Source organism: Gouania willdenowi, chromosome 20 (assembly GCF_900634775.1).
Source record: "Gouania willdenowi chromosome 20, fGouWil2.1, whole genome shotgun sequence".
Lineage (NCBI taxonomy): Eukaryota > Metazoa > Chordata > Actinopteri > Blenniiformes > Gobiesocidae > Gouania > Gouania willdenowi.
In genome coordinates this window covers 13,170,237-13,198,098 of record NC_041063.1, presented here as the reverse complement: position 1 = coordinate 13,198,098, position 27,862 = coordinate 13,170,237, and the positions used below count along the sequence as shown (strand labels likewise).

General features: G+C 38.2%; 1 protein-coding gene across 8 annotated transcripts in view; it reads left to right on the top strand.

Annotated features, from left to right (window-relative positions):
* The window catches only part of smarcd3b (SWI/SNF related BAF chromatin remodeling complex subunit D3b), a 52,285-nt gene that overhangs the window by 1,343 nt on the left and 23,080 nt on the right, over positions 1–27,862 (top strand). For 7 of the 8 annotated variants that reach the window (XM_028434929.1, XM_028434928.1, XM_028434926.1 and 4 more), the window contains exon 1: positions 19,832–20,189. The exons of the other annotated variant lie outside the window; for it this stretch is intronic. In XM_028434929.1, the coding sequence (XP_028290730.1) occupies positions 20,112–20,189 (78 nt within the window). In that variant the 5' untranslated portion in view covers positions 19,832–20,111. Of the gene's footprint in view, positions 1–19,831; positions 20,190–27,862 lie in introns of those variants that run through there. 8 annotated transcript variants of the gene reach the window in all.

The following is a 27,862-nucleotide window of genomic DNA, read 5'->3' as shown; positions in this document are numbered from 1 at the left end:
GTTAAACCAGGGGTTTGCAACCTGCGGCTCTGGAGCCTCATGTGGCTCTTTGACTCTTTTGCAATGGCTCCCTGTAGCTTTAAAGAAATAAAATAAAATAATGAATTGTTATATCTTACAGAGGGTATTGATGATGAATGACATTAACTTCAAATGAAATTATGATAATTAACACAATTAACATAACAATTTATCACAATGTGCAATAACTCTGCCACCTTCCTATTTCAACTCCTGCAACCTCTACAGACCATCGGTTTTTCATCCATCTGTGGCTAACCTTAAGTTTTCAATCCCTGGAAAGATAACTAATAAAAAGACTATTCTGGAAGAAAATAGAGGTTTTATTTTTGTGGGGAAAGAATTATTTATTTGCCAACATGCCGGCTTAGTATGTATGCTTGATATGTTGCAAGAAATTGGCAATTAGCATGTGACGTCACATATGATTGTGTGTTATCAAATTCAAGTCATTTTTTGTAGCCCTTCAAATTCATTATTCGATACATTGTTAACTGTAGATAATCTTATACATTGTATTGTATTTATTGAAAGAGGTATTTTTTTTTGGCTCCGGAAGGACTTTAATCCAGGCGAGATGAGGCAAAATGGCTCCTTTGAGTGTAAAGGTTGCAGACCCTTGCGTTAAACACATCCATAGAATGCCACTCTATGCATACGCAGCGCCCCTCATTGGCCAGTTTAGGTCACGTGATAGGTGCGCCACGTGAATTAAAGTTCCGTCAGTTGTATTTTAGCTCATATTTATTTTTGGCTACCCCTTTTATTTTAGCCCTGACCACTTGGCCATCCTGACACTGTGAAAGTACAGGCACTTCACGCTTATGTAGAAAAGGTCCGGCAACGTCATCGGTCTAATCTATAGTCCCGGGGGCTATGGCTACGTTGAACGTATCTCTAGACACTTTCAATGTGATTTTATCTGATCCGAGGGCCGTGTTATCAACATTTATGTGAGTATTAGAATAACGATTGATCGGAGCTTTAATGCCTTTGTCTGTGATAATGTTGTTTCGTTCGTTTTTAGTCATTATGTGTTTTTGTTATTTTTTTATGTTCTTGTTCTGTAATTTATTGCATTTATGTTGTTGATTTGTGGCCATTTTGGGGTCATTTTCTGTATTTTCCTGTCATTTAATTGACAGCTTGCGTCTTTGGAGCTATTCCGTAATGTGTTGTTGTTTTTTGTGTTGTTGTGTCTGTCTTGTGTTTTTGTTTACTTTGTGCAATTTGCTGTCGATTTGTGTGTTTTGGGAGTTATTTTGTGTGTTATGTTGGGCTTTATTTTCCATCCAACTTCTTGAATAAGAATTTTAGGGGATTAGACCAAGGGCCACATGTGGCCCCCAGGCCGCCAGTTGCCTATGTCTGCTCTTGTAGCTGTACATTAGCTTTGGCATTATTGCTCATCTATCCATGCCAGGGGTCACCAACCTTTCTGAAACTGTGAGCTACTTCATGGATACTGTATAGTCCAAAGGGCCACCAGTTAGACAAGAGCTTCTTAAATACTACATTTTCACGGTTTCACTTTAATTAGAGGGTACAACAACACGAAAGGCTTGCAGGCACTTAAAACAGTCGGAAATGTTTACGTTTCAACATGCAACACTTTATTTCTCCTAATTTATTCAATTGTTTCATTTCCCACATTTTATTAAAAATCCCCTTGTTATTATTTTAGTAGTTACAAACAAACACCATTTAACTAATCGTAAAACATGTAGAATTTGTAAAATCCACCTTGCGTTTTAAAAAATATATATTTTATTTATATCATGTAACAATTAGTATAGATAACATACCACAACCCATACACCAAATCTGCAGCATTTAAAAACATTTTTCACAATGTTTCAGTGAAAATAAACATTTAAAGATGGTTAATTTAATACTAAAATGTTATTACGTGCAGCAGTATTTAAATTTACTAAGTACTTACTACATCTGTCATATGTATTTATATTTGTGAGTTTGAATACTGAAAAGTTAATCAGATTTTAGATGGAGCTCATCAGTGACTAGAGCTCCTGAGGGCCCCTCACATGGTCCATGAGGGCTACCTGGTGCCTGCGGGCACTGTGCTGGTGACCCCTGATCCATGCTTTGTTTCATGTTGCAAGTTCTGTTCCAGATTACTCCATCACATTGTTTAACATAGTGGTTCTCAAACTATTTTGGCTCAAGTATCCCCTTTATCATATTTCTGCATTCAAGTACACCCTTTGTTCGACTTTTTTTTATAGTCTCTGATCATGTTTGAGCTCAATTGTTATTATTTTTTTAATATATTTTAGTTGAACTAGATTTATATTTCACAAAGTGAAAGTATAGAAATACAGTTGTTTAAGATTGTGTATTGTTTTAATTACAATAATAATCAAAACATTTCAAAAATCTGTTTTAAATTTTTTAAGTGGCTCCTGAATAGATTTATTTCTATAGTTTTTATCATTTCCGGTCATCTTACGCCTGGGGTGGGACCTAGACTGACACTTTATTTGTTAATTTTCCACTCTGAAGAACCCCCCTGTAGTGCCTTTGTGTACCCCATTTGAAAAACACTGGTTTATCACATAGGGACAGACATTTAGATACAGCCGTGCATTCACTCCTACCCTCAATTAAGCCTAACTTAACATTCTATGCTTCCTTTATGGCGTTTGTGGAAGACAATCGTACCCCGTTCACAGCAAGCCCTACAGGCTACCCGAAAACCCTCTTCTCCAGACATCACCCCTGTGTGACTGTGTGTGTGACTGTGTGTGTGACTGTGTGTGTGACTGTGTGTGTGACTGTGTGTGTGACTGTGTGTGACTGTGTGTGAGTGTGTGTGTGTGTGTGTGTGTGTGTGTGTGTGTGTGTGTGTGTGTGTGTGTGAGAATCATTCATGAAATATTCACTTTAGTCTTTTTTTAAGGGCCATTAGGCATGTATCCGACCTTAGGGATGTTGTCCCCACTATAGTGCCAGCAGATTGTGGTAAAAGAAGTTGTGTTTTAGTTTGGATCCTAGGGTGTGTAAACCCTGGTTTTGTGAATCCTTGCAGTTTGTGTGCTAAACTATTTTAATTGGCTGTTGCTTTAACTTCAAAGTAGACAAATTGTTGGTTGTTAGCAGCCACAGAGTTTATAGCCAACCAAGGAAATGACTAAAAATATGCTGCTGCCAGTTTGTGTCACGATATATCTGTTAGGATTAGGATGGACACGTCTTTAAATCTGTTAAAATGTATTCTGTAGGTTTGTTAATATTTACTAAAAAATATGAACTAAGGGTTCATGTATTAGATAAAGAGGTATACCTTCTTTCTATCATTTATACTCAGATGTAAAAAAAATATAATCTAGTTTTATTTTGATTAACTCTATAGCAACACATATTAGATAACAGTAAAGGAAACATATGAATACTTTTTTGAGAACCCTATCAATGGTCTTTTTAAAGTCGCAAAATGAGTCGACTGACTAGGGAATTTCCAAACTAATTAAAATGTCTTACTTTGACAATAGCTGTGTGTCCCCTACCAACAGGCTTTCATTTCATGACCAGTGCTTTAATCCCTGGAATACGTTTTTTCAGTTTAGGTTACTTTCATTGTGTACTGTACGTTGGTAGTGAAGAAAACTGAGGTGCGTGCCTATTGCTCTACATATGTAACGTATTCATTTACTCATGATCAGAACTGACAAAATATTTCCTCATGTAAAGCACTATTACTTCAGGTATATTCAAATATATTAACAATGTTAATACTTTTATTCTATTCACAGAATGCAGACTGTGCATTGAAAGGAAACTGACAACTGAGGACACTGATGTTCCGCGATATAATTTTTGATGCTTAAAATAAAACTTATTTGAAGTCTTAATGGTACAAAAATACCATATTTGAAAGATTTATGAGGACCAAGTTTTTAAGACATCATCACTCACTTATTTCTCTATAGACTTTTTGAGGATCAGGCAGGTATAACAAATGGATGGATTGTCCTCTTTTGTCATTGGTCAACTATGACACAATGGCAAATAACTGCTATATTCAATGGTAAAGCTAAACGTTACGCTAACATCCTATCCAGGGTAGGGGTGGGAACCTTTGGGTACCTCACGATACGATATGCGATACAAAGCTCACGATATGACGATACTGCGATTACCGATATATTGGTCAGAAATCAATCTACGATAATCTATGACATAACAAGAAAAAAAGATTAAGTGAAAAAATACAATTTTTATTTTATATCTCTGAAAGACAATACATTGAAAAAGTGTCCTATGAACAGTGACACTATTTTAGTGCAACATTTCTGTAAATAAGTGTCAACATACCAATGTAAACGAATAAGTGTCTCCAATAGTGCTTTATGTAAAAACCCTTTACAGGATAAGCAGGTACAGATGACGTGACGAGGTTGTTAAATGACTAAAGGTTAAAATAAGTTACTTTTTTTTAAACATCCACCTGTCTAAAAATGTGGCTAATGCTTCATTTGTTGTGAATTAGCATTAATACATTTCCAGTTTAGCATTTTTCTTCAGTGTTAGTACATGACAGTAAGCTAAATTGATTAGTTTAAAATAAATCAAATGTTTGCGGATAGTGACGGAAGGACGGGGAGGCACTACTGCTCATTCCAAGAAGTATAGAAATGACATATTATCTGTTAGCTTAGCTGCTTCTAAATGCTACATTTTTAAAAATTACTTCAACATCAAAATCATTTTAGATTTGTTAGATAGCATCAATAAAAATTATACTGTAAATAGAGCTTGTAAAGTTGAAAGCATGTGTCTGATTATTGTAATAGGGTTAATAGAGTTATTTCTGCTCTTTTTCTTTCTGATATGCTATTTTTCTTGTATTTTTTACTCGATTTATTTGATTTTTTACTCGATTCTGTTAGGACTTTGTGACTTAGTCTTTCACTTATCTGTGCTTTCAGATGCTTTTCATTATACATGAACACAAATGTATGGGGCTTTCATTTGTCAGTGCAAAGTACTTCTTAAGTCGTGCCATTTTGAAAACTGCTGCCTTTTATTTGTTGCTTTTTCCATAGATTTGGTTTTTAAGAAGCGGTTTCACAAAATGTTCCCGTTATATTCAGACATTCAGACATTTTCCATGTACAGCTTTACCATTCAGTGTTGCAATAGTTTCTGCATCTTCTCCTCTGTCCTCTGTTATTTACGTTGTGCATTAAAGTTTGCATTGTAAGCTCTGCTAATACCATGACTGCTACTTTGCTCTTGCCTGTGTTTTTTTTTTTTTAATGAAAATCTGAATAGCAAGAGACATTTAGCGACACTATGTGCAGTAGAAAGGGTTGCATTGGATGTGTTTTGTCCTTGTTTGCCTTCAAAGCAGAAAATCAGACCAAAATAGCTCAGTTTCACACTGCAGTCTTCCCTGACCTAGCTGCTGGCACACATATCCTCCTCAGTCTGAGGAAAGCAGAGCAGTCCTATTAGTATGCAAGGTGTCTTCATGGGCTCTGAGGTCTGATCAGGGATCAGAGAATCAGCTCCTTTTATAGCCTGCTGCCGAAGGCTCGGCCTGACTTTTTAAATGAAGACTCACACAGCTCAGACGTGGTCATTCTTTCACTTTGTTCACTCCCTTCTTTAACAGAGGAACTTCATCAACAATGATCGGCATTTCTTCAGCGTGTCAAATACACAAACTGTCATATGGCTCTAATTCCTGAACACTAGGTCACCCAATGAAATTACTGCTTGTTTTGTTTTGAGTGTTATTTGTAAAAATGAATGGACACTTCCTTAACTGGGGGTATTTGTGAAGAATGTCTGTTTTTTTAAAAGAGGGAAACAAAAAAGCTGCCTGTAAAGAATATTGGCAGTTTTCTTTGAGTAATGAATTAGTGAAAAATGTTATTCATCATACTTTTTGTCAAAGTTAACATTCAAAGCAAACGTTTTTGAGTATTTTAGTAGTCTTTGATCTTTCATTTCAAAATGTCTCCAATTCCATTTCAGAGTTTACCCATTGCCATTTCCTTTTGAAAGTCTCTATTTGTACGGTTATCGTACGGACAATCATTGGTGCAATTGGTACGGTTACCGAAGTACACGTACGTAGCGTCTTAGGGTTAGGGTTAGGGTTAGGTTATAACCCAATATCATAACAATTTTTAGGGTTAGCTTTAGGGTAAGGTTTAGTCTTTGTCACGTGACCTAAACTGGCTAAATAGGGGCGCTGCGCACGGTTAGAATGTCGGTATATTGATATGGCAACCGTACGGATATCCACTACATTTCCTTTTCATTTCATTGGTTTTCCCTAATTATATTTCACTACTGGCTATTAAACCTCCCAAAAATGTGTTAAACATTCTATATTTTGTTAATTGAGTTAACTGTTACTGTTGTGTTACATATTTCTATGCTGCAGTATTGAGCCGAAAGCACATCAATACATTTTTTTTATTGTATTTTATTTTATTATTTTAAAATGTTATTATTTATTTTTATTGTTTTTGAATTACTAACATGTCCTGATGATGCTAAAATACAACAGTTGATTAAAAAGACATTCAGCTCTCCATAGAATCTATTGGTAAACAAATATATCAAGATTCAAAGTTGTCATAATTTTGCACATACTTAGAGCAAGGCACACTTGGTGCGATGGTTAGTTGGAGATTTTGATACATGTTCATTCAGTCGGAGGCGGAGCTTAAACTTATTGAAAATTATCAATTAACGAACCTCTTCAAAAACAAAAAAGCAAATCCAACATCTTTAAGCTTTTTCCCCTCATAGCAGATCACTGTCTAACATGGCCTGATCTTCGTTTATCCGGGTTTCGGCCAACTCTCTGCAGGGTAAACAGGCTTGGGCAGGTCTACACTGAACTTTACAGTCTCTCCTGAATCGGCACACCTTCAACATACAGTCAACCCTCAACTCAGATTTTCCAAATATCACAATCTCTAATTGAGGCCGGTGTGCGGCAACTAAAGTCAGAGTGTGAACCACTGTATCCCAAAGTACATAAGTAAGGTACCATTTGGTAGCATCATTGGCAGGGAGATTATGGTGTATGAAAAATCAGAGTGGACATTGAATGCATCATCACAGATAAGTGAAAGCGAGAGAAAGAGCGGAGACGAGAGACTGTCTTTGCACGTACAGTAAGATCTGAGGTGCACTCGTGTAGGTTCATCATAACTTCAATTGTCAGCAATAAAAAAAATACAAATAAGACTAACAGTCAATACGACTAAATAAATACGTAAATGCACATCAGGTTTCTTCCAGTAGCCGGTGATCCCAAGATCCACAAATAAATGAGGCATGTGAAACCACACCTTGGCTCATAGTGCAGGTCGAGGCAACACTTTTTTATTTTGAGCGGATTATATGTGTAGTATTACCGTTAACTGTTAAGCTGATAAACATGCTTTTTCTTCTCTTTTTTGGTTGCCATATTTTGCTATTTTTTTTAATCTATGCTTTATTCACAGGGGTAGAGATGGTTAAAATTAGGATTAAGTAATACAAAGTTTTGTGTTGTTTGATCATATGTAATCTTCAATTCTTTTTTGTTTAAATTTTCCTCCATGCAAAGATGCCTTGTGTTCAGATGCTCTGATATAAACCTCGGATAAGCAGGTATATAATGGAGTTAAGGACATACAAGTCTAATGTAATGCCAGTAAACTCGTGAAAATTGCTCAAATAACCTTGACCAATTGCATTTTATTTATTAATGAGGCAGTTTGGTGGTGAAAAAGCACTATTTATAAATACGTTTGTTAATGTTCTGAATAAAGACAAAAACAATTAGACCAAAATGGGTACTATGTGTATTAGGGCTGCTCAATTAATCGAAATTCAAATACAATTTCGATTATTACACCCAACGATTACAAAAATAACAATCGAGAAAAAATTATTATTTAAAAAAATTATTATCATTTTTTACACATTTAATTCGCTAAATAAAACAAACCCACTATTTCGGACATCTACAAATAATAAAGCTTGGCACACATGATATAAATACTAACATTGAGTTGTTTAATCCATGCACATGCAAGCTCCTCCCCTCCGCCCCGCCCCTCTCAAAGCCAATGATAGCCTGCAGGCCAACACGTGCAAAGTTGTTGCTAGTGGTGTTGAAATATGGCAGGAGAAACGTAGCAAAAAGGCTTGGTAAACAAGTGGCAAGTCAAATTCTCTTACATTATATGGGAACACTTTGGGTTTGATGATGAAGACTTAGAGCAAAGACGCATCGCATGCAAGAAGTGTTTTGTTTTGTGCAAAAGTGAACATACTTGATTTTATTGTTTGAAGGACTTGATTTGAGTTTAAAGAATATATTTTGTGCTTTTTTTGGTCCAAAATATAAATAACTTTTTGGTTGACAAATAATCGTTTGAATAATCGTGATTTCAATTATGACTAAAATCATAGTGATTATCATCTTTTCTGTAATCAAGCAGCCTTATATGTCTATGTGTTTAGTATTTAAAAACATTTGAAACAGCAAAGTGAGCACTTACTTGTTTTCTTTAGCCTATGTGTGATATGAAATCCAGTTGGATTGTTGTGATCTGATGCTTGCAGATAGTGATTCTGCACTATTGTGTGATCATCAAGTTTCAGTTTGATGTTTAATGGCTGATTTTAGCCCCTCAGAATTCTCAGCATGGCTATAGTACATGGTACATAAGTCCTAACATTTCACTTGGTTTCTGGTTGGCTCTTTTATGAGTCACACTCTTTGTACAATGACGGATGGTAATACTACTGATTAAAAATTTTCCATTACATCAACATCAATTGATGTGTATATATATATTTTTTATTTTTTTAATGGCAGTACCAAAGAGCAAGAGCTTAATACATTGTGTCTGGTTTCCAAAGAGCTAAGATTCCTAAAGAGTGGGCATCACTTCCTGTTTGCCAGGGAGCGGTCATTTCTAATTTTATTACGAGAGGCTTTTAACAGTATTATTACATTGTATTGTATTGAGTTTGTGATTTGGGTCTCTCTGTATCATACTGGTGAGCATTGTGGGCACATCCCTGTACAGGATACACAGGTACGGAAGAGACAGGTTTGTAATTTCTAAAAAACATTATGCACACTTTTCCTTAATTTCCAAACTTTGATGTAACTTTCAGATAACCTAACTTGCTTTGCACAAGGTTTGTGTACGTTGTTGTATACATACGCAACACTAGCTTTTACTCTAGCTTTTTGCAGTATGAGCTGTGAATTTAGCCTATATAAATATTGTTGCAACTGTGTAAAGCTGATAACTAGGTGATATATTTCAGTCAGATTTGTCTCTCTTGTGGTCTCTTTTGGGATTTAAGAATTGAAATAGAAAAGGCTGCAAAATAGAATTCTGACCATGAAATGCTGGTTTTAGTCTGTGTGTTGTGGTATTAAAGGCTCTCAGCCTTCCATCGGGAAGGGCGGTGAACAGGGTGTGGTCCGGGTACAAAAGGTCACTTAAGGTTCAGGAATAGATGTGCTTCCACTATTGCATCAGTTTTCATTTCTACATATTAAATTCTATAGATTGTATTATGGTGTGTTTTTTTGGAAAGCTTCTTTCTTGACTGCCTGAGGAAATGGCTTTCCTAATCCCCGTTACTGTACCTGAAGCCTTTAAAGGTCTGTGTATATGATTGCGTGTAAGTATATTACCATCTTAGTCCTACTTCCCCTCCCATCCATAATGCAGATAATGAGATTGTGCACTCAGCTCTGAAACAAAGCGTCTGGTTCCTAATGGTGCTGCAGTTCACCGAATGGCTGGTTTGACCCAATTAGATGTTGGCGCTCGATACTGCGCCATGCTTAGTTATAGACTTTAGTAGGGGTGAACATTTGCAGCCTACAGTGCGTTTGTTACAGAGCAGCTGCTCTTGCTCATCACAGCAGGCTCTTATTCTTCAATGTTGTAAGGGAATGTCTTTACAGATGTAGGTAAGGAATAAAACTATTGCTTTTTCGAAGATTGGAAGATGAAGGAAAGTATTTCATGGTGCCGCATTGATGTGATGTGTAGCTAGACTATAAATGCACCACAACACAAAGGCTGCTGACTGCCACACATCTGGAAAACACTGTATTTTTGTATATTCCTCATATAATGTAAGTGTGTGTGTGTGTGTGTGAGTGTGTGTGTGAGTGTGTGTGTGTGTGTGTGAGTGTGAGTGTGAGTGTGAGTGTGAGTGTGAGTGTGAGTGTGAGTGTGAGTGTGAGTGTGAGTGTGAGTGTGAGTGTGAGTGTGTGTAATACACAAGTACAAACCCAGACACAGAAGGTCACTTTAAGCACAAGGCATTTCCTGTACCTTCATCTGCCGATGAAAGTGTTTTTGTGAGCAAAACCAATTAAGCGCACAGAGCGTATTCTGTCAGACCGCACAGGACCAAAAATCCTGGAAAATTTGCCGCAGCAGGCTGCCGCACACAGAGAGAACAGGACTGTTTAGGATTTATTTCAGCTGGTATCCCACATGGTTTCTATCAGCAGTTTTCTGGTTACTGTTTTCATGCAGTCTGTGTTTGTTTTTACAGCTCATAAAGAGCCTGCTCACTTCAGTTTTGTTTTGTGGCGTTACGGTCCAAGTGGTATCCCATTAAACTGGTGATTGACAATCGACTAGGGTTGTCTCATTACTAACATTTTCAACTCGATACTAGGGGTGTGTATTACCTGGCATCTGGCGATACGATTCGTATCCCGATACATAGGTCACTATACAATACGATAAATCCCTATATTAAAGTATAAGGCTATTATTGCAATTTTTTATATATACTGTATATATGACTTAACAAACAACTAATCTGTAAATGTGTACACCTTCATGAGAAAATTACGTATGAAATATAATTTATTGGCATATTTTACACTCAAAACATTGGCTTTAACATGCCATGTGCCAACAACTAAAAATAAAAAATAACAATCTGCCTGTGGCTTTTAAACCGACTTTGACTTTAGTGCAACTTAACTGAGGGATAGGCCTAGAACAATAAATAAATGTAGAAAGTTAGTATTTTCTTTTTAGATTCTTTTTAAAAAACACAAGCCGGTCAACATGCCCAGGTTTCAGTGCACTTCTTTGTGCAGTTTCGTCTCCTACAGTGGAAAAGACTTTCCTGGTTAAATAAAGGTAAAAAAAAATATATTTTTTTTAAAAACCGATATGGATGCATTTTGAATTGATCCGAGAATCGCGCAACGTAATATTACGATATATCGCAAAAATAAACTTCAACTATAACAGCTGCTGTGTGTGCAAAGAGAGAGAATATTGATACTTTTGATAACCCTCCAATCGACTGTTGCTGGTTGGAAGCAAACAATAGATCATGTCAGAAATTTTACGATTAGACTTTTACAAAAATATTTATATTGAATTATTAGCTTTTGTGAGGGCAGTAAAAATATGTTTTCAATGTTTTAGTACCTAATGCGACCAACGGCAACCATCAACACACGCACACGGAAGTTGATCACAAGAAACATGGGACACCAGTAGATACATAACATCAACTCTGGTTCCCTTTAATCCGATATGTTCAAGCGTTTGTCATACTTTTAATGCATTTTCTTTTGATTTATTCATGTATTCATAACGTACAAATTCTCCAGTATACCAGTCATGTGACTTTTGGTCACATGACTGGTATACCTATTGGTCAACGAGCTATTCTCAACATGAATCCATCTAGAGTGCTCCTACAGTATATCTGGGTGTGAATAATATCAAAAGGTTTCTTTTTAGACCAAAAAAACCTATTATATTAATTTCTCAGCAGTAGTAGAAGTTGCAGTGATCCTAATTTTATAAGGCAAGGCAAGGCAAGGCAAGGCAAATTTATTTGTATAGCGCATTTCATACTCAAGGCAACTCAATGTGCTTTACATGATACAACATTCAATTGTTTAAAATCAATAAGAACATTTAAAATCATCAGTAAAATCAATTAAAATCATCAGTAAAATCATCATGACATCAACAACATGACAAAAAATCTCTCTCTCAATCATATGCAGTAGAGAAAAAAAGTGCCTTTAACTTTGATTTAAAAATGTTCACATTGGATGCTGACTTCAGCTCTGCTGGCAGTTTGTTCCACTTCTTTGCAGCATAACAACTAAAAGCAGCATCGCCATGTTTACTGTGAACTCTGGGCTCCACTATCTGACCTGTGTCCATAGATCTGAGAGATCTGCTGGGTTCATACCTGACTAACATCTCACTGATGTATTATGGACCAAACCCATTCACAGATTTATACACTAGCAGCAGAACTTTAAAGTCTATTCTGAGGCTGACTGGGAGCCAGTGTAAAGACTTTAAAACTGGAGTAATGTGCTCTGACCTCTTTGTTCTGGTTAAGATCCGAGCTGCAGCTTTCTGAACCAGCTGTAGCTGTTTGATGCTCTTTTGGGGGATTCCTGTTAGAAGACCATTACAATAGTCCAGTCTGCTGGATATAAAAGCATGGACCAGTTTCTCCTGATCTTTCTGAGCCATTAAACCTTTCACTCTGGAGATGTTCTTTAGGTGGTAGAAGGCTGTTTTTGTGATAGATTTGATCTGACTGCTGAATGTCAGATCTGAGTCAATCAGAACACCAAGGTTTTTGACTTGGTCTTTAGCTTTTAAAGAACGAGACTCAAGATAATTGCTGACAGCAGTCCTCTTTTCCTTGTTACCAAAGACAATCACCTCCATCTTGTCATGGTTTAGTTGAAGGAAGTTTTCACTCATCCAGCAGTTTACTTTTTCTAAACAGTCACACAACACCTCAATGGGACCATAGTCATCTGGGTTCAGTGATACATATAGTTGTGTGTCATCTGCGTAGCTCTGATAATCAACCTTACAGTTCTGTAAAATTTGTCCTAAAGGAAGCATATAAAGGCTAAACAGAAGAGGTCCAAGAACAGATCCCTGAGGAACCCCACAGGACATTGGTAATCTGTCAGATTCAAAGTTTCCAATGCTTACAAAATAGCTTCGCTCCTCCAAGTATGACTTAAACCATTGCATTACTTTTCCATTTAGTCCAACCCATGTTTGCAATCTGTGCAACAAAATTGTATGATCTACAGTATCAAATGCAGCACTTAGATCCAACAGAATGAGAACAGATACTTTTCCTGAATCAGTGTTCAACCTTATGTCATTGATCACTTTGATAAGAGCAGTTTCAGTGCTGTGATGAGAACGAAAACCTGACTGAAATTTATCAAATATTTTGTTGAATGTTAGGAATTGACTCAGTTGGTTGAAGACCACCTTCTCAATGATCTTGGCCATGAATGGAAGGTTGCTGATTGGTCTATAGTTAGCCAGTATAGAGGCATCCAGTGTTCTCTTTTTTAACAGAGGTTTCACAGCAGCTACTTTCAGGGATTTTGGTACGGTGCCTGATTGGAATGAGCAGTTAATTATCTGACACAAATCAGTGACAATTGACTTTACAACAGTTTTAAAGAAGTTTGAGGGTATTGTGTCAAGGCAACACGTTGATGGATTCAGCTGCTGAACAGTCTCCTCTATTGTTTTTGGGTTCACTGTAATAAACTCTAACATTGTAGTTGACTCATCCCTCAGTGGTTGAAGCTGTTCAAGCTTTTTGTGATTTTGCTGGTTTGTTCTGATGTTTGACCTTATTGATTGTATTTTTTCATTGAAATATACAGCAAATTCATTGCATTCATTGCACAGTAATTCAGGGCCTATCTGATCTGGGGGGGTTGTGAGCTTTTCAATTACAAAAAACAACGTGCGAGAGTTGTTGACATTTTTGGCAATAATTTCAGAAAAGTATTGCTGCCTTGCTTTGAACAAGCCATCATTGAATTTTCGCAGACTTATTTTGTACAGTTCTAGATGAATTTGGAGTTTTGTTGATCTCCATTTACGCTCAGCTCTTCTACAGTCAGATTTCAAATTCTGCATTATCTCAGTCCTCCTCCAAGGTGTTTTCTGTGTGTTTGGTTTTCTCTTAGTTTTGATTGGAGCCACCACATCTATGACATTACAGACTTTTCTATTATACTCATCCAGAAGATCATCAACTGTCTCAGCACTCAATGTTGGTGTCATTGCTATGGCTTCCATAAACTGTGCACTTGTGTTCTCATTTATGTACCTTTTCTTTAAACACACATAACTAGGGGGAACAGATGTTACAGTCTCTAGGTCAAAAAAGACACAGAAATGATCAGATAGAGCTAAGTCTCTTACATCAACAGCAGAGATATCAACACCTTTAGAGATAACCAGATCCAAAGTGTGACCTTGAGTGTGTGTCGGACCAGTCACATGTTGTGTAAGAACAAAAGTATCCATTAAAGCATACAGTTCTTTGGCAGTATTGTCCATGTTATTGTCTACATGAATATTTAAGTCACCTGTTATTATTAAAAAGTTGTATTCAGTGCATACAACTGACAGCAGTTCAGCAAACTCATCCATGAATTCTCCAAAATATTTTGGGGGTCTATAAACGACTAAAAACAGAACTCTTGAATCACCCTTCAGTAAGAATGACATATATTCAAAGGAGATAAAATCCCCAAATATTATTTCTTTGCACTGAAATATTGATTTAAAAAAGGCAGCAACTCCACCACCTTTCCTGTACGTGCGGCACTTATTTAAATAAATAAAGTCTTGTGGTGCACTTTCATTGAGAATAGTATTACTGATACCATCATTCAACCACGTTTCATTAAGAAATAAAAAGTCCAAGTGATGTGTCAAAATAATATCATTAATTATTAGTGACTTGTTAACAAGAGATCGAACATTAAGAAGAGCTAATTTTAAAAACTTTACTGGAGACACTGGTGGACTTTTTGGATGACATGTTATAGGAGTCAAATTTTTTATCTCTGTAAAGCTTTTTGCTTTTCTTTAATTTCACAATTTTACCTGTGTTACCTGTCACCACAGGAATTAAAGAAGCTGCATTAACTCCATAAGGCCCTGACTTTATCTGGTTCTAATTTACATATTACTTTATTTACTAAGCATAAAACTTTATACATTCATGACAAGTTTCTAGATTTAAACATAATATCCTCTGCAATAACATTATATACAATAACAGTACTTTGTGCTTCTGTGCATATCTAATTTCCATCTCTTTTTATTTGTATTTGCTTTAGCGCTGCCCTGCATGTTTCTGGCCTCATTCTGTCGACTCTCTGTCCCGTTCTAAATAGGCACAGTTGTGCTGAAAGATTGGGGCTAGTACCGAGTTTGGACACGATGAAGGAAAAAAGAGGAAGTGTAAGGAAAGTTTATTTGGAAAAATGTATTCGGAGTATACTGGCAGTTTTTATATTTCATCTTAGGGATTTTTCTATGATGCCGATGGGAGAATGGTCATGTTTAATTTCCTCCCGTGTTCCTGCTGCTGGTAGAATCAGCTAGCTAACCAAAGCCCTGGCTCTCACTAAAACTCAGCTTTTCTATGGAACTTTTACAGTTGGAGGAACAAAATAGTCTCTCTTCACAGTTCACCAGCTGCTGCACCAGATTTCAAAGCCCTGAACTCACACTTGCTTTCCCCTGATTGGTTATTTGGCCTGAACACAAGGCAGATTATCCCGTTGTCATGGCTACAGCAAACAGGAAATGCCCCGGAGCAGGTAACGCTTCAGGCTCGTCTCAGAGAGCTTGTGTGTTGCTCAAGGGGAAAGTTGGCTCATTACTGCTGCCTCGTCTTTCCATCTGCTCCCACAATGCATCACTTTATGCGAGTGGCCAGAACCGAACAGTTAGCTGCGTCTAGAAAGGGAGGCTTTGTGTCATCCAAGCCCCTGAAAACCAAGATCAACACCTCAAATCCTCATCTGCAGTTTATGCGCTTTAGTGGATTTGTGACAAAACCTTTTGTGCAAACCTTTTTTTGTCCTCATAACAATTTTGCTCTAGATTCCTTTGATTACCAAATATCAGCAGATGCTCCATTATCAACAACCCCAGGAGCCTTTTTTTTTTCTCTAACCCTGCAGGTTCCTCCTCATTATGCCTAGCTGCAAGACCTAAGAGCTGAAATGTACTTTCCCATTTTTTTTTAATCTTCACAGAGCGAGGGTGCAGGTCTGTGTGCTTTTGTACAGTCCCTTTCGATGGCTATTGAGCAGTGTTCCCAGAGCTCAATAAGCAGCTTGAGCAAAGGTTTTTGTTTGCAGTTCTTCAACTGAAGAACGAGGGAGAGGGGCCCTGCAGTGGGAGGGAATTAGACTCCGCTCAGGCCTTTGGTACAGTCGGCTTTCCCCCTTGTGCACCCCATCCGTTCGTGACAATAATGTTGACGAGGGCAGGTTAGAGATTTCTGGTATGTAAACGCTGCCACTGGGAATTGGGCTTTATACCTCAGCACTCATACAGAACTTTCTCTTCTGTCTAGAAATGTGTAACAGCAACTGTGACAAGACAAGTATTTCTTAATTATTATTGGTCAATGACACTAATACAAAAAGAAAGGGTAGCTGTACTCATCATGTATATAACATAAAATGTGTTTAATGGATTTCCAGTCAACAAATAATGAAGGCAAGGTCTGACAAAGATAGTTTTATAAAGCCACGAATAACCACCATTTAACTTGATAACAATGATATCAAAGTTAGAAAATGAAGAAGGTGATCTTTCAGGATTTTGCCAAGCCATAGAATAGACTTGCTTGTTAGTGTGTATTATACAAGCAAGTCTATGTAGGGTGGACTTACTGTAACTACGTCTTTGACGTTCATCATCAACTAGACCTGCCTTTCCTAAAGTCGGGTTAATTTCTAAGATAGCTATTTTCATTAGTGTTGAATATCTTGCCACTGTTAGTGTCGTGTTGAGATAACTGATCATTTCTGTTTCTTGAAAGGATCCACTATTGGTCCTTCTTTGCAGCTTGTTTCAGTGTTCTGTAAACAATAGTGCTTGGATAAAGATGCTCAGTGTATCTTGGGATTTTATTGATACATTTCAGGTTGAGAACATGATACAAAATGCAGGAGTATCTTTCAGAGTGACAGTAGAGTTGAGACATTGGCAACTGCAGCCCTCAGTTTAATTTAGTGTGCCCCCCAACGTAAAAGCACAGAATTACCAAAAAAATCAACAGCAAATAAACACAAAATGACTAAAAAAAAGACGAAATTACAGGAATGTACACAAAAAGACAACAAAAAAGCAGAACAAAAACAACAAAATGACTCTAAAAACACATAAAACCTTTTGTTGTTCCTGTACTAATGCTCAGTATGGTCATTATCCTAAATGCTAACAGGAATGTTGACAATGTGGCCCTCAGATCAGACAGTCACAGTTTTGTGGCCCCTGCTGTTACAAAAGATGCCGTCCCCATAGACTTTGCAAGACTCTAGTTTAGGGTTTGCTCTTTGTCTCCCTCTTGTTTCCAGATAAGGAAGTGTAAAAGAAGACACTAGTAAAAATATATTTAATATAATATTATTAATTAATGAAATGAAGAAAAACTGAAAATATAAATAGTCATTTTGCTTTATTATTATGTATACGATTATACCATAACAGATTTTTATAAGTATTAACATCACCGCCTCAAAGACTTTCTTTCAAGTCCCTCAAAGCCCTACGGTAGCATTCTAACTCCCCCTGTTGGTTATTAATCACAACACTACAGCTCTGTTACCCCCTTCTGCCCCCCTCTCCACTCTGGGACATGACCATTTGGTGAGACTGACTGGCTTTGGTGAGAATGATGATGGGGCTCCAGCAGGGGGTTCTGCAGCGCTCGAGCCTCCCTTTAGCAATGCCTCAGTGGATCTCTTTGTTATCATTGATCCTGTATGAGTCATTCCTAAAGAACAGCAGATAGGCTGGATCTCTGGATCAGTGGGCACAAACTGTTTGAGTTTTTGACCTTGCAAGAACCAACGCTTTATGCATTTGCATCCATTTGATACTTTTTTTTTTTATTTGTGTAATTTCAAGGGCAAAAATCAAGTGAGGGTAAGTTTAGCTTTGTTTTCAGGGAGGTAGACTAAAAGCTGAAGGTCCCTCCTGAATATATTTAGGAGCATTGCCCTTGCCCTAAACTATATTCACAGTTAAACTGTTTCTCAAAGCAGTAGACACTTGGTTGTCTTGGAATCAACCACCACTCGTTTTTTACTGACATAATATGTATTTAAACGGTGAAACTAACAAAGGTGACAACTGCAGAATACATTTTGGGCAATCTGACAGCTAAAACTCTCAGAGGACAAGTCACGCTCCACTCTGACACCTGCTGCGACACTTTCCACCCATTTTTGAACCAGCCGAACAAGAGAAGGACAGTGTGACAATATGCTGCCAAGTGTCACAAAGCCAAGTCCCTTTTAAATCTGCCTCACTTCACCTCCTTTGTCATTCAAATAACCTCATGAATATTTCAGTTGTCTGCTCTGACTGCTGGAAGAAGAGAAGCGGGGAGGAGAGAGGACAAGAGCTGAGAGGCAGACTTCAAAGAGACGTGATCTTCAGCGTGGCGTTGTGGTTCCAGTAATGACCTGTGTGCTACGGATGAGCGCTCACGCTTGTGTGTAATTGCAGTGTACGACGACGTGTCACATGATGTGGAAATCGCACAAAACAGTCGAGCGTGTTTACAATTCTGCCGCTCAGTGCGTCTGTCCTTGAAGAGTGTGGGGATTTATTTCTGCCTTTTTGGTTTAGATCCAATCATCTGCATCATGTAATATACAACTTATTAAACTTCTTCAACCCAAAGGTGGAAGAAGAAAAAGACAAAGCTGGAAGGGAAATAGAAACACAATGCTGTTGACCAGGGGTGGACTGGGACCAAAATTTAGCCGTGGCATTTTGTGTCCAGACCAGCCCACTACATTATCAGTGACACATGGAGAAGCCGTTAAGTCAGTGATGCTCAACATGTGGCTCTTTATGTCTTCATTTTAATTATTACTTTTCCAGAAAAACCTAAAAGTGGAAAGCTTTAACCCCTTTTTACCTCTTTCCTTTGGCAATTTTGCAACTTCCTTTGTCCGATTGTTGCCCTCAATTTTGCAATAAATATCCATTTTCCCTATTTTTCGTCCATTTTTGCAAGTTATTTTTGACTCTTTTATCCAATTTTTGTCCCTATTTATTTGGTGACTTTTCATCCAAATAAGCTAACTTTTGCCAGATAAATACCACTTGTTTCCTTTTCCCCCTAAATTTTGCTTCTTTTTGTTCTTCTTTTCTCATTTAGCTAGCCTTTGCCATTACACACCACCTGGTTCCTCTTTATTTGCCCATTTTTGGCCACTCTTTACTGCTTTTGCCCCATTTTAGTCACTTTCCACTCTATCTACGCCAGATAGCGAGTCCACCCCTGCTGCTGACGTATTGACGCACCTCAACAAAACAATCACCCTCCTTTTTTTTTTTTTAGCATTAGCTGTCAACACACAGTGAGCTTTATTTTAGAGCCCAAATGTCTCCAGAATCTGTGCGCTGACCACATGTTGGTCACCAGCAGGTGGAGATGTTGGAGTTCTCGTAGAAGAACGATGCTCCCCAACCCCCTTTCTGTTTCCAACCAAACTGCATGCTTGCTGTGCTGCATGCCCTTATCTACTAAAGGAATGCAACAGCTGTGCTAAGGAGCACATGGTTGGAGGGCTGAAACCCCCCTACCGGACCCCCACACAGCCTCACATCTCTCTCTCTCTCTCTCTGTCTCTCTCTCTCTCTCTCTCCCTCCCCCTCCCTCCCCCCTGTCCCTCTTTCCACCACTGCCACCTCTACCTCCAAAAGACTGCCAGGCTCCTGAAAGGCAGCTCAACTAAAAAGTGACAAGACACAGTGAGAGCCTCGACAGAGCTGCTGCACATTCAAAATAGAGGGAGAGGGAGCAGGGAGGGAGAGAGAGAGAAAGAGAGAGTCAGGAACAGGCAGTGCTGAAAAGGAGAGCACAAAGAGAAGGAAAGTGGAGCAGGGGAGGGGAACAGGAGGCTGGGTGAAGGGAGAGGGAAAGACAAAAGAAGGAGAGGGGAGACATAGCAGGGTTGAACGGAGGGGACCGAGCAAATGGCTGCGGAGGAGACGGCGGGGGGAGCCAGGAAAGCCACCAAGAGCAAACTGTTTGAGTTCCTGGTCCATGGAGTGGTGAGTGGCGCTGTCCGTCATTCCCTTGAAGCGAGCTGGGCTCTGGCATGCATCTCTGTGTTTGTGTGTATGTGTGTGTCTGTACAGCAGTAGTGGAGGTCTGTGTGTGGGAGATAGCCGGGTAGAGCTGGCCATGTGAAGGTTATTTCCAGCACCTCCTCCTCCCAGTCGCTTGTGGATCCCCAGCCTGTGAGGAGATGTGGAGCAGCGGGGATGGATAGGATGGGATGAGAGGAGAGGAGAGGAGAGGAAAGGGGCTTTTAGTCACACATAAGAAAAGGACATTTGTAGAAATAGCAGCTGAACAGCATCAAGAAGGAAAAAAACCAAGCAGCTCCCCCTTTGGCTAGCACAGAGACAGACTGAGCATGCTTCTCTGGGAGTCACAAACAGGGGAGGGGGGGGAGAAATGACGAGTCCACTCAAAGCAAGAGTCACATATGCCTTTCTGATGGTGGCTCCAAGGATTTGAACCTCTAAGGTCATCAGACCCTGAACGGATGTAGTAGCGTAGAAGAGAGCCGCAGCAGACGACCAAATCCTGGAAATCCTGCAGAACAATCAGCTCATTCATGTGAAGCTATAACAGAAAATGCCAAGTCAAGTGTGGCTCATGGTTAGAGGTTAGGCAACTGTTAGTCTGCACATGAGGCGCACAGGAGGTTTGTTTTGGTAATGAGCTAAATGAGTTCTGGGTGAAACCTCAATCCTGTTGCAGTTTGTACACATCTATAATTAGCCTAATAACTGTTTAAAACTCATATTATGAATAGCTTTATCCTATTTCTACTATATATAAGTAGATTTCTGCCACACAGACACACACTCACTCACCGAAGAGACTCCAGGTGCATCTAGACTGCATTGTGGCAGGAAACTGGGAATGCATTGAATGAACTAGTGCACGTTTAGAGAGAACATGCATATTGCACCAGGGCCAACAGGGCTTGCACCTACATTCCTGCATATTTTCCCTCCTCACTATCAGGCCTACTGTTGATATTCATGATGTCACACTCCTGAGATTTTATTGTAGTGGAGCAGCAAGACGTTAAATTAGGCCTGGGTGATATATCGGGATTGAAGATATATTGAGTTCTCTATTTTGGCGATATAGAAAATTACAATATTGCCTATGCCGATATATATATATATATATATATATATATATATATATATATATATATATATATATATATATATATATATATATATATATATATATATGATGTCCCGCTGAATGACTGCTGAGATTTATACACTGTAACAAGATGAGGTATTGTGTCTTTGACAGAGGCGGTCACTGCAGCAGCTCCTATTCTGTAGCCTGGCACACAGAGTCCGACTTTAGGAAACAATGAAGCAGGTGATTGATGAGGCAAATGAGCGCGTCCTAGTCTCAACAGACCAATTAACCTTGATGAGGCTCCAAGCCAAATATTTCTCCATCCCTTCGTTCGTCGGTGCCCCACTACTCTTTCCTCTTTGTCCCCTCCATGTTTTAACAGTGGCAACATCTTGGCTGTTGAGGTTGTGGCATATTGCGTGCTGTGTAAATCAACAGTTGTGGTGCAGATTTTTAGCTGATGGTGTAGTCACTTTACCTGAATAAATGGGACGGTGAAGGACGGAGCCTACAGGGACTTTGTGGAAGTGTCTTTTGGCTTAATAAGCCAAAAATGCAAAATCTTTTTGGTTTGCTGACCAAACAAAAGACTAAAACAGTTTTAGTCATGAGCCTTTACTTCTTTAGAATTTTTACTTCAAACCCAAAAAGGTGAAAAGGATTTTTTCTCATCCATTATAATATGAAAACCGCAACCACTAAACATTTCAAACACAAAGTCCTGGTTGCCCTGAAAGTACCAGAGACCTTGTTCTAAAAGATTGTATTGAAATAACTGTGCAAAGTAATAATAAAAAAAAAAGGTCACTAAAAATTCACTTCACATATATTGTTGATGTTAAGGTAAAAAGGTTTAACAGTTATTCAATCTCTGTTTTAGAAAGGTGACTAATATTTCTAAAGCCAAGTGGATAAAAGTATGTAGAGATGTTTGATTCAATGCTTCAGTTGAAGGATAAATTAATAACTTAATGCAGCGGTATTAATATGAACGCTATAGAAACCAAAAGACTATGCAAGCCTGATGTAATTCATTCAGTTCTGGAACAAGATCATTATCACATCCTGAAATGTGAATTCGGTGACAGATTGGATTAACCCAACTATGCAGCGTCCGTCATCTACTGTACTAATGAATATGTTGCAGTTCAATCACTAGAAAATATGAAGAATTTCTTCTAACTAAACAAGTTTTGGCTTTTAAAAAGAAAAGGTGGGGTAGGGTAGGAGAGATGCATGTTTTTGGATTATTGTAGAGTAGACAAAACAAAAAACCTTCATGAATTATCCAGTCTCTGAATAAATAGGTGCATTGCAGCGTTACACTGTTTTTAATATTGTTTAGAAGTATATCCAAAACTATTTGATTGATCCCAAAACACATTTAATAAACCGCTGTAGGTGCACATACCTGAAATTGGTTCTCTTACGGTTAAGGGTTAAGGGCCTTGCTCATCGGCACACAGTGATGTCTCCAGCAGATATGAACCAACAAGCCTGCAGCTATAAATCAGCTTATTTTTACATTAATCACATTATATCATCATATATTCCAGATATAATTTATTTATTTTTTATTTTTTTGTATTTATTGTTTATTTTATTTAATTTTTTTACAAATCTATCATTACGTTGGCCGTATTCACCACCGTGCAGCACTGAGCGAGCGGTGAATATCATAAATGTTTTTGAAAGTACTGCAGAATTGAAATAGTTTAGTTAGTCTCCGCTCAGAAAGCACGACCTTGGAAAAAAAAAAAGCAATAAATTAATCTTCAGATGAACACATTTCTTTTACGGTGCAACTGTTAAATGTCGGGAGTAATAATCACATGCAGTCTTTAAAGTTTTCTTTGAAAATCAACTGTGTACTTAATTCCCTGCGATAACAAGCGTAGCATTTAAATCTGAGGGGCATTTGAACACAGTGATGGATTCTAAGATGTTGACATTTTATTCATTGATTTATTTATTGTCACATTCAAGCACATTTATCAACAAGTTGGAAGTATTTCCCCTTCAGTGAGTTAAATATCTCATATAAATACATCTCTACCTGCTTGTTATTAGCTATTAGGGCTCAGATCAAAGCCTTTGAGGGGTCAGTCTTGTATAATAAACCCATGTGTTCATATGTTTAGGACTGTGCGGGTTGAGTTTGGCCTTTTCAAATCCCTCCAGCCTTCACCAAGATGCCAACATGCTTCTCAGATATCTGTTCTCATGGCAGATTCGATTGCTGGCTTGTGAGCTGGGAGAGCTCCCGGCAGAGTGTTGGAGTCAGTTCATCTGGTCAGATTATACAGTCCTGCTCCGTGTGTGTGTGTGTGTCTGTGTGTGTGTGTGTGTGTGTGTGTGTGCGCGTGTGTGTAAGACCCACATCTGTTGTCCCTGGTTCTTATCTGAAAGGCTCAAATTGTGCAGAAAGCCAGTGGTGGTTGGTTTGGCTTTGTAAAATCTTCTCTGCTGTTCTTCTGAGACAGTGAAATAATGCGACCACTTAAGACGCCACCAGGTGACAACATTGGCCTCAAACATATGTTGTTATACTGTATCCTCTCCTATCTGGAGACCCTCTCAGTTGCTGCTACCCCCTACGTCCCTGCCCCTCCCCCCTCTGCCAGCAAACTTCCCCTCGGAGTGACAGCAGCGTCTGCTGAAGCTTCTTATCACTGGATCTCTGCCTGGTCCATTTCAAAGGGCACATAATACGTCCGTCTGAGCCCGTCGGACACGGCTCTAATCTGTTTGGTGTTATTGAATCTCCATGTGAACACATGCATATGCAATTTGAATCACTTGAATATTTACCTGGCTCTTCTTGGGGCCTATCTGATTATACTTCGCTCACTGTTTGCTTTCAGCCTGTTTGTGGACAGTCTAAAGATCAGTGTACGGACTATGTGCGTGTGCATTTACTATGAATCTCCTGATTTTTTTTCTCTTTCTACAACATTTAGATCCTGGATTGTTTTATCATCTTTTGCCTTGCATGCATTAAACTCAAATCTAGTTCACTAAGAAAAAAGACCCAAGGATATAGTAAGTGTAGCCATAACACAAGTGTTTTAAAACAATCACAACTGTTGTGTGTGTGTGTGCACAGTACAAAGAATCCACCACTTTGTGTTTCAGGCTCCTAATCTGACTCTGTACAACATTTTTGATGGACTTGCAGCATGCATTAGTATCACTAAGGTGGTTACTACAGATCGATCTGTGCTCAGGTTGCATTTAGTCAAAAAGGATTGTTGTATTTAAACAGCACAGCGACGTAATCCGAATAATGTGCTTCAGTTTTAACTTTCAACTCCTCAAATCTGGATTTTAAAGGTAGTTTGGTGATAGTCAAAGTGCCCCCAGCACGCCTCAATTCACATCCTGTTCAATATCATAACCTTTCTTGTGAGTTGTTGCTTGTCTGACTCGATTTACTTAAAAAAAAAAAAAAAAAAAAAAAAAAAAAAAAGACTGGATATTGATCAACCTCACCAGTGATCACCCTGTTCAAGGAAATGCTATCTCACTTTCTCCTTGAGGTTTGAGCTTTTAATTACTCTCTGATCTCTGAATGGAGCTTTGACCAAAATATGTTTAAAATGATATATTTTTACATTAAAAAAAAAAACCAAAAACAAATCAAAGGCATTTTTGCTGTTACTATGAAATAATCTGCAGTGTTAACTACTGTAAGTCTCTGCCTTTTGTTTACTTCACTGTCTAGCTACTGTAATTTTAAAGGTTGGCTTTGAAACCCCCCAAAGGTATTTTTCTATTCGTTCCAATGTAATAAAATATATAAACTCCAATGACATCATCAGAAACATTCTGCAACAGCGTTAATTATGTATCTTTCATCCAATCATTTGATTTGTGCTGAACAATGAAGCAACACAGTCAGTCAACACTGCACAGAACAATGTGGGTTACACTGAGTGGAGGCTGGGAGGACAAACTCAGCTGTGTACTTTAAAAATTGAGTTTGCTGCCACAGCTCATTCCAAAGTCATCAACCTCAGCTTTTAAAATGCCTGATTGCCTGTAAATCTTATGTGATTGCAGCATTAAAAAAAAGAAAGAGTTAAAGCCCTCAAGTCCACTCTAGTATGGCAAATTAAATGTTATATAATCCATTTAATGAGTTACATCTGCTTTTTCTTTCATATGATGTGAAATGTCTGCATATATTTCAACTAAAAATGCAGTAAAATGATAGTTTACGCTTAAGGTAGGACTTGGAAGTAGTAATAAACAACCAAACTAATTTAAAAATGACAGAAAAAAAATCTGCTCGGCTTGTCAACAGGGTTACGAATATTTATAAAATAACGTCTACTGATTTGTAAAGTGATGCCACTATAATAGATAAACAAACAAGAATCACTACTTCAGTAATTGTCGACATGCTGGCAGAGGACAAAGCCTCCTCTGCACCCGTCGTGCATAGAATTATTGGCTATTAACATTTAGCTGCTCTTTACGTGATTAAATTATTTGAGCGCAAATGACACAAAGACAGGAGCAGATAATATAAGATAACATCCACAGTTCTGTCTTGACCTACACTATTTTAATAATAAGATATTCTGAATTTCTTCGATTGTGTCTGCAGGCTACTGATTTAATGTGTTAGTAACGGTATAGCTTATTTATTTAGAGTTAAAACCATCCAAATCAAAGAGCTGCTTATTCTTGCAGTGAGTCTCTAACAAACAGTGGAAGGTCCGTAGTCAAACACAATAAAGTGAGGCAGCTGTTGCAATGGGAGTGACAGGCACAGGTGAGAGGCTCCCAGTTGTTCAACGGCATCAAACTCATACACTCTTTGCATTGTTTACCATTCCTTTTGTATGACAAAGTTTGCAGTGTGAAGAATGACTATTCAGGGGAGTTTTGTAGCAAGAGAAGAGTCTATGTTTGCGTTTCTACACTCTAAATAAAACACACACGACACATTCCCTAAGTGACAATAAAACTAGAGTACACACACGTCACACACTGTCCCAAACTACTACAAACAACACTATAGGTCTAACCCTGGAGCTCGAAGGCAAGCTCCGCACATGGACTAGCACCAGTAGATTAAACACAAGGGCTGGGTTCAAAATGGCACACTGGTACTAATGTTCTACAAACTCAATGAGTATATACTGTCCAGTGTCTACTAGATAATTGAAGAGGAATTAGGATTAATGACCGTTCCCACTGAAGTATACTTCCAAGTCTCCCAAGATGCATTTCAAACCTATAATTACAAAAACCTGAAGCACACTGAGGCTAAATATCTCAGTTTATTCGCCACCTTTGAAAGTTCTGAGAAAATAACCAAGTAGAATCTCAACATCTGGACATTTGATCCATGAAACGTGTAGAATCACATGCCATTGGCCACGGTTACATGATGTTTTTGAATTCGGAATTAGTTTTTCCGAATTAAATTATTCGACATTGAAGTGTTCCGCTTTGTATTTACATGGAATTAGTAATTCCAAATTGAGGTTTACATGGAAAACATCTTTATTTGGCTTTATTTAATTCCGCTTTAGGTCTGGGGGTTGGGAAGGGTTCTGATTGGACAGGGGGCGAATGTGACGTATTCACGTCTATCGGGATGAATTACACAGCAATTTTTTTTTATTTTCGGCTGCAACATAAAAGACCTCATGAGAACTGTTTGCACTTTTATTTTGATTGTGCAATTGAAGCAGCAGCTCAACAATAACACACTGTTTCACTTTGCTCTGCTGAGCAGGAGAAGGAGATAGGAACTAATCGCCGGTAAATAAAGCCCAGTAAAAGTCTGGAAAACAATAACCAGGAATAAATATGAATTAAACATTTACAATGTAGAGGAATTATTTAATTCAGAATTAAAATCAGAATAAACCAGTCACCTAATTCGGATTTAAGTTTATTTCGGAATTACATTTGCATTAGGAATGAAGTGTTTATAAGGTCAGTTTAGAGAGGAATTCACTTTTATTCTGAAAAGAGGAATTAAAGCTCCTATGTAAATGTGGCCACTGTGCTGCTACTGACAAAACCTCAGGTTAACTTTAAAACAAGAGCTCTATTTGCAAAAGCGTTAAAAACTAATGGAAGACAAGATGAGATGTTTTTGTTTTGAAAAGGGAATGTTTAATTTTCAGCTTGAAGCCTGCCCCAGTACCATTTTACATTCTGCTTGCAATGCATCATGGGATGGTTGAGTATGACTCGTGTGCCCATCACGCATACTTAAAAAATGTCCCGATATAGTATACATCCGGGTATTTCTGGCATACTCAATCTTTCCATACTATCTAATGTCCTAATATCCACTACTCATTTTGATGTTAGATTTAGTATGAGTAGTACTGTAGTATGCGATTTCGAACACAGCCATGGACTTCCTCCCACAACCCTTTGCACACACACACACACACACACACTTGTGATCAGACGCTCAGGTCTGATCCACAATAGACATGATGTCACTTTGACACTTTAACAGGAAGAGACACAGTCAGCCTAATAACACATGGTTGGAGTTTGGCAATGTGACACA